This window comes from Lycium barbarum, chromosome 1, assembly GCF_019175385.1.
Source record: "Lycium barbarum isolate Lr01 chromosome 1, ASM1917538v2, whole genome shotgun sequence".
Lineage (NCBI taxonomy): Eukaryota > Viridiplantae > Streptophyta > Magnoliopsida > Solanales > Solanaceae > Lycium > Lycium barbarum.
The window spans coordinates 16,837,005-16,848,008 of NC_083337.1; the positions used below are offsets into that span (position 1 = coordinate 16,837,005).

Genomic DNA, 11,004 nt, shown 5'->3' on the forward strand with positions numbered 1-11,004 from the left:
AGCGCCCCGCGTGAAGGAAAAAAAAAATCATACCATCTCAATGTGGTATGAAAGGAGAATGTGAAGTTGGGGTGTTTAGACACTGACATGTTCTAATACGGCTTTCCTTGATGGAGGATTTCGTGAAGCTGACATCTAAAGGAGCGTATTTTCTCAATTCGAGGATGGGTATTATTATCAAATGTGACCATTGATCTATGATACAAAATTTAAAGTTGAAGAGGAGACAACAAAAGTTATGGCCTGGATTTCATTTCCTAACCTTTCGCCTACTTTTTTTGTAAAAGAATCTTTATTTTCACTTGCCAGTGCTGTTGGTAAACCTTTACATTTGGACTTGGCAACAATTAACAAGACTCGCCCAAGTTGTGCTAGAGTAAAGGTTTTGGTTGACTTGAATTCTGATTTGCCAAAATCAGTGCAAATAATCATTATCAATGAAAGCACAGGGGAAGAAAGAACTGATACAGTTAATATTAGGTATGATTATATACCAAAATACTGCTTTGAATTCAAGCTTCAAGGACATGATGAGATGGAGTGTAGAGTTTTGAATCTTGAATTGAGGCCTGCCTGCAAAGGAGGAAAACAGTAAGAAAAGTGAGGAAGACAAGCATAAGAAAAGTGAGGAAGACAAGCAGGAAATAGTTACTGGTGAAAGCAACAATAAACGGAGGGGGGGGGGGGGGGGAAGAGTTGAAAGATATAATGGGAAAGGAGAATTTTCATCAAAGCAAGAAGCACAAGTATCCCATAAAGACCTTAGCAAGTGGAAAGGTGGTGGGAAATGTACCAAGGTGGAATTTTAAGAAGGATAGTAGAAGAAAAGAAGCGGACAACAAGGGGACAAAGAAGGCTGTTAATAATCCAGAACATGCAATTGTACGGGTACAAACACATAATAAGTTTGATGCCTTAAACAATGAAGGAGTGGAAGAGAACAATGAGGAGCAAAACAATAATAATGCAATCAATGAGGAGCAAAACAACAATAATGCAGTCACAAGTACCAGTAGTGCACATAATCAGATAATTACTAAGGAGAAGTGTGTAGCAAACAAATGCATAGATGATAAGGGGACTAGTTCCAAACCTTGGGTAGAAGCAAAATTTGGTAAATTTCTCAATCACCGAGGGGAAGGCTACACAAATGATACAATGCAATAGTTAGAGGCTGGAAAGAAATGGGGGGACAGAATAGAGGAGGTAGAGGGGACTGAGTCCAGGAATGACTCAAATACAACAGCTAATCAAGATGGTAGAGGGGAGAATGAAAATGACTTGGAGAGGGAGATCCTGGATGATGCTACTGAGCAAGAGGTAGTGAAGGAGAAGGAACAAAACTTAAGAGGCTGAAAGCAAGCAAATACATGATAATATATAAATTAAATTCAGTCACAAGACAAGCGGCTAGAGTATAACAACAATGAAAAGCAAGAAGTGTCATCTTGCGCATCAATTACTAATGGGGAGGAGTTAAGTACTAGGGAGAGTAAGGCAAGGCACATACAAAAGAATGAGAACATGGAGGAGGAACCTCCAGATGATACTACACTGCAACAATCAAATAAGGAGGACAGTACTACAGAGAAATTAGACGATGAAGCAGTCAAGGTAGTCCAATCAAGCCAAAGAAGAGGGGATAATTGCATTCAAAAGGAGAACAATCTGGTTGAATCTATTGAAATTGAGGAGTTTAATATTGGACTGAAGCATCACATAATAAATAAAAGAGGTGATGAAGCTCACAATCACCTGGTTGATCATGTTGAACATCAGATGAATGTAGAATCTTCACGGAAACTAGAAAGCACTTCTGCAGCTTCAAAGAAGGCCAAATCACACAGTCATTCAGAAGTGGTGGTTAAGACAGTACCTGAAAAGCAGGAAATCAGTCAGGAGAAAGTAAAGATGGAAAATAATCAATCAAAAGCAGTTCTACAAGACATAGTGGCACACAAAGTGACTAAAGAAGAGTTACAGAAATTCTCAGAGGAGATACAACAATCGGAGGAGGATAATGAAATCAACGGCAAATCAAATAATTTCCATAAAGTAGCTAGAGAAGAAGATATCTCTCCAAGGGCACTAGCTATCAGTGGAAAAAGGAGTAAGAATCATGAAGCATTACAAACTAAAAGGTTGCTTCCAAAGAGAACTGCTTCAGCCAAGAATAAATGATGATTAAAGCTCTTATCATTGGTGATTAAAGATCTTAACTGGAACATTGGGTCTGTTCATACACAACAGGCTTTTTAGCAACTAATCAACATTCAAAATCAGCAGAAGTGTTTTATTGTGGCTCTGATGGAGCCTTTATAGAATTGTAGACATATTCAAAAGTACAAGAGAAGCTTAGGGATGGAATCAGCCATTTCTAACATAAATGGGAAGATTTGGGTTTTTGTAGATGCTTCAATTCAATGGGACATTATCAAGAATTCAGTGCAGCAAATTACATTGAAACTTTACCATCAGAGCATTGATAAAGAGATGGTTGCAACATTTGTCTATGCTAAATGTAATGAAGGGGAAAGACTACAATTGTGGGATGATTTGTATCAAATAGCAGCTTCTATAAATTTACCATGGATGGTTGGAGGAGATTTCAATGTGGTGTTATCTGAGGAAGAGAAATTGGGAGGTTTGCCAGTTATGCTAGCTGAATGTAAAGATTTTGCCTTCTGTATCAACTCATGTGGCCTGTTTGATATGGGTTTCAAAGGGATTCTATTTACTTGGTGGAATGGAAGAGCGGCTGATGATTGTATTTTTAAAAGATTTGATAGAATTGTGGTTAACATTGAGTTTCAAAATATTTTTCCACAGATAGAAGTAGAGCATCTTTCAAGAACGGGTTCTGATCATGCTTCTCTCCTTTTATCATGTCGGGAAGTGGCTTCTTCAATTAGAAAAGCTTTTATATTTCGGAACTTTTGGACTCAACATTAGTCATTCAAGAATCTGGTGGCTCAACATTGGAACACTGATTTTAAGGGATCACCTTTTTTGATTTTCAAGCAGAAACTGAAAAATCTTAAAGGGGCACTATCAGTGTGGAGTAGAGAGACATATGGTGATATATTCAAAGAATTGGAAATAAGGGAGGATATTGTAAAAGTGAAGGAATAATCGTTTGAAGAGGATCCTAGTATAACTAACAAAATTGTTCTCCAAAAAGCTCAAGCTGAATTGAAAAAGTACTTGTGTCTGGAAGAACAATACTGGAAGTAGAAGGCTGGTTTCTCATGGTTCTCAGAAGGTGATAGAAATACTAATTTCTTTCACAATTATGTTACTGGAAAGAGGAAGAAATTGCAGCTGAATAGAATACAAGATGACAATAACGTGTGGTTGGAATCCATGGAGCTTATTTCAGAGGAAGCAGTAAACTTTTTTAAGAAGCAATTCACTCGGGAAGGGGAAGTTGATGATTTTGAATTACTTCAACATGTACCTAGTATGGTGACTCAAGAGCAGAATATGAAATTATGCTCATATCCATCAACGGAAGAAGTTAAGAATGCAGTTTTTGCCTTAAATGGGGACAGTGCAAGTGGACCAGATGGTTTTACAGGTGTTTTTTATCAGCACTGCTGGGATATAGTTGGGAATGATGTGCTTGCAGTAGTTTTAGCCTTTTTTGATGGGGCTAGGCTACCTAAATCCATTACTCATACTAATTTGGTTCTCATTCCAAAAAAAGCAGCTTGTACAGACCTTTTCTAACATGAGACCAATTAGTTTGTCCAACTTTATTAACAAGGTGATTTCCAGGGTAATTCATGATAGAATGGAAAGTATAATCTTAGTTTTGATTTCTTCAAATCAATCTGGTTTTGTGAAAGGAAGAAGCATTTTTTAGAATATTCTGCTTACACAGGAGATAGTATCAGATATCAGAATCAGAGGGAAACCAACTAATGTTGTGATTAAATTGGATATGACTAAGGCCTATGATAGAGTATCATGGAATTATTTATTGCATGTTCTCAAGAAAATGGGTTTTGCTACGCACATAATCAATTTGATCAAGAGTTTTATTACAGATAATTGGTATTCTGTTCTAGTGAATGGTTAAGCTACAGGGTTCTTTCATTATACTAGAGGAGTGAAACAAGGAGATCCTCTATCTCCTGCTTTATTTTTACTTTCAGCAGAAGTTTTATCAAGAGCTCTGAATTCTTTATTTGATGACAATAGATTTGTGGGATATGGGATGCCTAAGTGGTCTTCTCCTTTAAACCACTTAGCATATGCTGATGACACTCTTATCTTTTCATCGGCTGATTCCTATTCTCTAAACTGTATTATGCAAATGTTGAGTAAGTATGAACAGACTTCTGGGCAGCTTATTAACAAAAGGAAAAGCTCTTTCTTCATGCATTCTAATGTTGAGAATGGGTTGATACAATCAGTTGGTGAGATTACAGGTTTTGCTAAAGGGCAATTTCCTTTTACCTGTCTAGGTTGTCCTATTTTTCACTCAAGGAAAAAAAAAGTATATTATTCAGATCTTATCAAGAAAGTGAAGGGAAGATTGCATTCTTGGAAAGGAAAACTACTCTCCTTTGGTGGAAAGGCTGTTTTGATTAAAAGTGTTCTTCAGAGTATGCCTATTCACCTTCTCTATGTTCTGGCACCTCCAAAGTTTGTGATTAATGAACTTCACAGAATTTTTTCTAGATATTTTTGGAGTAATAAGGATGAGGGGAGAAGTAAACACTGGGCAACTTGGCATGATGTATGTTTACCAACTCAGGAAGGTGGACTTGGTTTTAAATCATTGTTTGACGTGTCCAATGCATTGTTTGCAAAGTTATGGTGGATATTTAGAACAACTACAACCTTATGGGCAAACTACATGTGGAACAAGTATTGTAAGAAGGTGATTCCTACGATAATGCAATGGAAAGGGGGGCCTCAAGTGTGGAAGAAGATGCTACAAGTGAGGGAGGAAATAAAACATGAAATATGGTGGGAAATTAAATAAGGAACTTCAAATGTTTGGTATGAGAATTGGACCAAATTGGGAACCTTTCACTATGTGGTACCTATTGAATATCCTCTTAATGAAGATCTGGAGGAAGTGGCTGATTTGGTAGAAGACGGTCATTGGAAGGAGGACTTGTTGCAACAATCTTTTCCTACAGAGATTGTGGAACGCATTAAGTCAGAGATTAATATTGATCATTTGCATGGTAATTGGGATAGGCCCTGGTGGATGCCAACAAGCTTAGGAAATTTTACTGTTAATAGTGCTTGGGAGATTCTGAGGCACAGGAATCATGAGGAAGAGGATTTTAAAAAGTTCTGGATTAAAGGGTTTCCTTTTAAGATCACGTTTTTCTTGTGGAGGTTGTGGAAATTCAAACTTCCTACTGCAGATAAGCTAATGAGCATGAGAATTCCTGTGACTTCTGGTTGTTATTATTGTACCATCCCTCAACAGGAAACTATGCAACATCTATTTTTAACAAGTAGTTTTGCATCAGCAGTTTGGAAAGTTTTCAGAAATGCAGTGGGAATTCAGATCAATCTAGTGCAAATTCATCAAGTTATAAGAACATGGTGGAAGATTCAGTGTGCTGAAAAACTTAAACCTATTCTATATGTTGTTCTAGGTATGATAACTTGGGAATTATGGAAAACGGGGAATACAATTAAGCATGGGGGAAAGGTGAGCTTTAAAAGGGTAGTACATGAGATTAATACTATCTTACTAAGTTAAAGTATCCATGGCTTAAGAATATTCCTTTCTTGTGGCCTGATCTGGTAAGATTCCTAGAGGACTATAAGCCTATAATAGTTACTAAGATTGTTTACTGGAAGTTACCCAATGAGAGGTGGTTTAAATGTAATACAGATGGAGCTTCAAGAGGTAATCCAGGGCCTAGTTCATATGGATTTTGTGTAAGGGATTGGAAGGGTGATTTGGTTCATGCAGAGTACAAGGAGTTGGGTATTAGCACAAATGTTACTGCTGAAGCTAAAGCTATGTTGGTGGGATTGACATATTGTGTAGAGCATGAGCTACAACCGCTAGTTTTGGAGACTGATTCTTTACTTTTGAAGAAGGTTGTGGATGGTATATGGAAACCTCTATGGTGTATCATCAAAGAAGTGGAAAGGCTTAAAGTTCTGAATGAGGAGTTCAATGTGACAATTCTACATGTGTTCAGGGAAGGGAACACCCTAGTTGATTATTTAACTAACGTAGCTTTTGTTTTTGCAGGTACATCAAGATTTTCAACTTTGTCTGAATTGCCTAGTGCAGGGAGGAAAATTCTTAATCTGGACAAAGCACAAATTCCAAATCTAAGACTCAAGAATGCTAGGAATACAGGAATTAATGATGTATATAATTGACTTTGGTCCTCATAATTGACAAGGCTTCTATTGGTGGTATTAGCCTTTTTAGGCTCATTCCATTGAGGAATTGTCAGTAAATGAGAAGCAAAGTTCATTGTACAGTCATTAATCAGCTTAATTGAAGATTCACAGTACAGATTTAACCCTAACATTATGAAGATAACTGTAATAGGTGTTCACTGTCGGATCTTGATGGTAAACACTTGGAACAGTCATGTACAGCAAGAGAAGGGTTGAATTCAGAGGAGATTCAAGGCATTACTGCTATTCAGTCTACAATAGCTCACATCGATAGAGAAAGGAACATCTGCAACAACAGTACATCCCAATCGAGCTTAAGCAGAAATGAAAATATATATTTGAGCTTCTTTATCAGATTCAATATGACAAGCCAAGATTTCGAGATGCTAGAGAGATGAAAGAGAGTTTTACCTGGTTGAGATTGATCTGAGATTGTACTCCATGGATATGGATATACAGCGCCTGGTGAGAGCTTAGAGGCACGACGAGTTTTTCCATATCGGAGAAATCAGCGTCATCTCTACCAGTGAAGTTGAGGACCGGTGGCGATTAGCTTGATTTGGTTCCTTGGCAACTTTCCTAATTTTGGTGTCTCTGAAGATTTGAGACTCTCGGTCCATTTTCCCTTTCTAGTTTGCATTTGTTTCTTTTTTGTCTTTAAGACTTTGTTATGTTTTTCATTTATTTTTCTTATTAATAAAATAATCCACTAAGTATATTCTTAGTGGTTGCCCAAAAAAATAAAATAAATATATATATTTTTTTTTAAAGAAAAATTATTTATAAGAAAGGAAGTTTGGAAGGTGAATTAGTAACAAAGGGGACCACAAAATTCAATATTCTACGAAGTAACATGATTTAAAGTATGGAAAAATAATTATGACTCGGTGAGGATCATAAATTGAAAAATATTAGCATTTTTTTGAATTTGTGTGCATATAATTTTTTTAATTATAAATCAAAATTATATTTTTGGTATTTATTAAGTTTTAGCTTCACTCAGAAGTTCATGTTGCAAGGTTTATGCTAGTTAAATGTGGCTATTTAAACTTAATTTTCAACGAAATTAAGGGAAAAAATAAACCCACTAAAATGAAACTTAATTATCAGTTTAATTCTTCATATATAAATCTCGTGCTTAAGAATATTCATTCTTAGTTAATTAAACAAGAGTTTTTAAAGATAAAAGATGTCTTGACTGATAATATTACTTTCATTTTCCACATTATATGATACCAACTAATAACTTCGACTTTTAGTGTTTGTAAAACATTATAGATTTTTCAAAGGCATGGGTAAAATTGTTCACAAAATCTTCTTACACAGGTCAATAAAATTAGTTAGGAAAAAAATTCATTCCCTGAGAATCGCACCTATTCAACACGAATAAAATATGACATCACACAATCACCAAAATTCAAGAAAGTTTTAACTTCTTCAAAATGATAATTGTAATAAATGTTTCTCCATTATTCCCTCCATCCTAATTTATGCGGCACCATTTGTGGTCTAAAATAAACCTTAGACATTTGCGTAGTTATAAATCATTTTATTAAGGGCAAAATAAAAATTTTAAAGTTAAGTTGTTTCAAATTATAAAAATGTAACATTTTTTTTGGGAAACAATAAAAAAAAAATGAGTGCTACATAAATTGAAACGAATAAACAAAGAGATAAGAAAAAATCCACAAAAAGTCACACCAATTAAAACGGCCCAAGTGGATTGTCTTTAAGAAATGATTAGGAGAAAATGAGAATTCAAAGGGAAAAAGCAAGATCCAGGTGGAGCAGCTTCACAGGATCACAAAGGAATGTGAGGACGACAAAACTTGTAGATTGCTGCTTATATATGGTGGTAGTATGTATATATAGGAGGATACTCCATGTTTTCTTATATAAAAATAAAAAACCGTAAGAACTAAACTCATTTGGTTCGGATTAGAATAGTAGCGACTCTACTCGAGAGAAATCTCGGGGTGTGTCCTAGTCCGACAACAAAGTGAGTTGAACACTTACGCGGATTTTCTAAACCAAATCCCTTTTTATTAGGGGATTTTTTGCCAAATTTTTTCTTGAAATTTTGCGGAAAACTAAACACTTTTAAGCAAATAAATACAGTAAATCACACATTGAAGCTCGTAGGTCAACCATATTCTATGGATCTGTAATACTAGGGTGCGTAAAACCTTCCCTAGGGGATCACCAGAACCCTTACCTCGAACTTTGGCCAAAAGACGTTTTTCCTCTTATTTTGAAAAAATTCTTTAAACCCGGTTTTCCTAGTTTTTCATAAATAAATTAGGCGGCGACTCTAAACCTACTAAAATCCAATTAGAGTACCAACAACCTCGTAGTAACTTTTATGCTTAACCCACGTAAAAGCGAACCGTAAAAGATAATGACTCTGCTAGGGACTTTCTAGGTTCTAACCATAAGGGTTTCAATATAATGTGATGTTAACTGTATTTATTTGTTTATGTGCTTAAATTCCATAATTATAACTGTCATTCATTTCATATCATAAACTCCGCCACTCCTGGCAAAAAACATGGTTTCAAAAGGGACACGCGGGATCGGGGCCTTGCCTTCACCAAATAAACTCGAAACACCCCTTCTTTGGAATACGTTGAACGTTAAGTTGGTGTGCGGTCACCCAATGGCCGACATCGGTTCACCCAGAGTAGTCCGCTCTGGTCCAAGGTCAATTCGAAAAACCCATCTTGCATATGCCTAGGTTAGAGCTAAACTAAATCCAAATATGAAGTAGACTGGAAGGTTTGGATATTTTAGACATATCCAAACCCGATAGGAAGACTACCCTGTGTCAAGTACGGTCTACGACCCGAAAAATACCGCATCTCATATTATGTGCTATTTAGAAACATGTAATGTGCCTGTGAATGAAACCATTTCCTAGTTGGGGGGGTGGGGGGATTAACCTTGACTTCTGTTTTATAGATGTCGATCAACTTGAGTTTTGATATGTTCTTGACTACACCGGAATTGCTGCGTATTTGGTGGGGCCAAATGTCCCCGGAGGAGAAAAAGGGGATTTCATGTCACTTAGGGAATTTGACATGCATTATGACTATGACGTGTTGCAAGGAATTGATAGAAGTGATTACCGGGTTTTGGGACAAAGATAGGATGATTTTTAGATTCGGGGACGATGTCGAGATGACGCCGACTTTAGAGGAGTTTAGGGATGTGTTAACTAACGTAGGCTCGATGTTGAAAAGAAGGAAGAAACCTAACCAAAATGCCTTAATCCCAGGAAAACTCACCTACTCCCAAATTTGCAGAATGCTTTCTTTGAACTACGCCAATTGGGCCCATGGTCCCACTATACCCTTTAGAGAGCTATACAAAAGGTTTGGAAGCCCAAATGTATTTGTGAAGCATCCCGGGAAATTTAAGACTTATGCCGAATGAACGGCCACCAGACCTTTAGCTTTCACTATTTGCTTTCTGGGAACCATAGGTTTTCCCAAAGATTAGTCCTTAGCCATAGACGCCAGAGTCATTTCATTCACCCATGCCATCTTCTACGGCATAACCCAATAAGAAAAAACCAAATACTTTGACATAACCCCAATCATACTAGCCGATTTGTATCGAGCCTTGAGCCTCTGTTGAAACCATTACAAATACTTTCAAGGTTGCAACTTACTCCTACAATGGTGGATCCTCAAGCACATGATCAAAGTTAGGGGTGAACAACACTTAAATAAGCCGGCCGAAAAGGATGGTCTTGGAGATTTTTGTCCAAACTTCGGAGAACAAAATAGACAAAGTTGGACATTCACCTTTTCCAGATTGAAGAGGAAAGCATTCATAGATGTTCCACGACTTCGTGTCCAGTAAAGTTATGGTTAAGGGTAGAAAGTGTCTGTTTTAACTGCTTATGGGAATTTGAGGGATTTGCCCTTATGCACCTGCCAGGGTCTTAAGACAATTTGGGAGGATCCAAGTCATGCCCCAGATTAGGCATGGGGGATTTTATCATTGACTATGACATTGATAAACCACTGAGGGCTTTGGATTGCATACAAGAATGGAAGGGTCGTATGATTTGGGGTCCCGATACCCTAGTCGAAGATAGGTTTCGTCTGGGTTGTGTTGTGGAATATAAAGATTAGTTGAGGGCCGACTTACAAGGCACATGTCACGACCCAGCCAGTGGACCATGACGGGTACATGGAGCTGACTACCGAGCACCACTCATCATGCTAACCATCATACCCAACCTGTACACACGTAATCACCAAGGCAATATATATATATATATATATATATATATATACATACATGAGCCCTCACGGTTGTAAAATGATATGCAACAATATACACTGGGGTGGTCATAAGACATCTACTACCCACACATATGTATCTACGAGCCTCTAACTGGAGTATTGAACATAAAGACGGGATAGGATCCCGTCGTGCTTGAATATATACACAAAAGAATATATCAAAAACTGAACCTCCGAAGTAGGGAAGTGCTCCTGTGCAAGCTGATCTGGCTCCTAAGGATCTGGACCGTCCCCCTGTCTACCTGTGGGCATGAACACAGTGTCCAAAAATAAAAGGACGTCAGTACAATCAGTGTAC

At 37.2% G+C, this 11,004-nt stretch overlaps 1 protein-coding gene across 1 annotated transcript; it reads left to right on the top strand.

Annotated features, from left to right (window-relative positions):
* Positions 1-708: 708 nt before the first annotated feature.
* Positions 709-2,181, top strand: LOC132610158 (uncharacterized). Its single transcript, XM_060324450.1, has 3 exons — positions 709-1,098; positions 1,168-1,320; positions 1,396-2,181. The coding sequence occupies exons 1-3, from the start codon at positions 709-711 to the stop codon at positions 2,179-2,181; spliced, it is 1,329 nt and encodes a 442-aa protein (XP_060180433.1).
* The last annotated feature ends 8,823 nt before the right edge of the window (positions 2,182-11,004 follow it).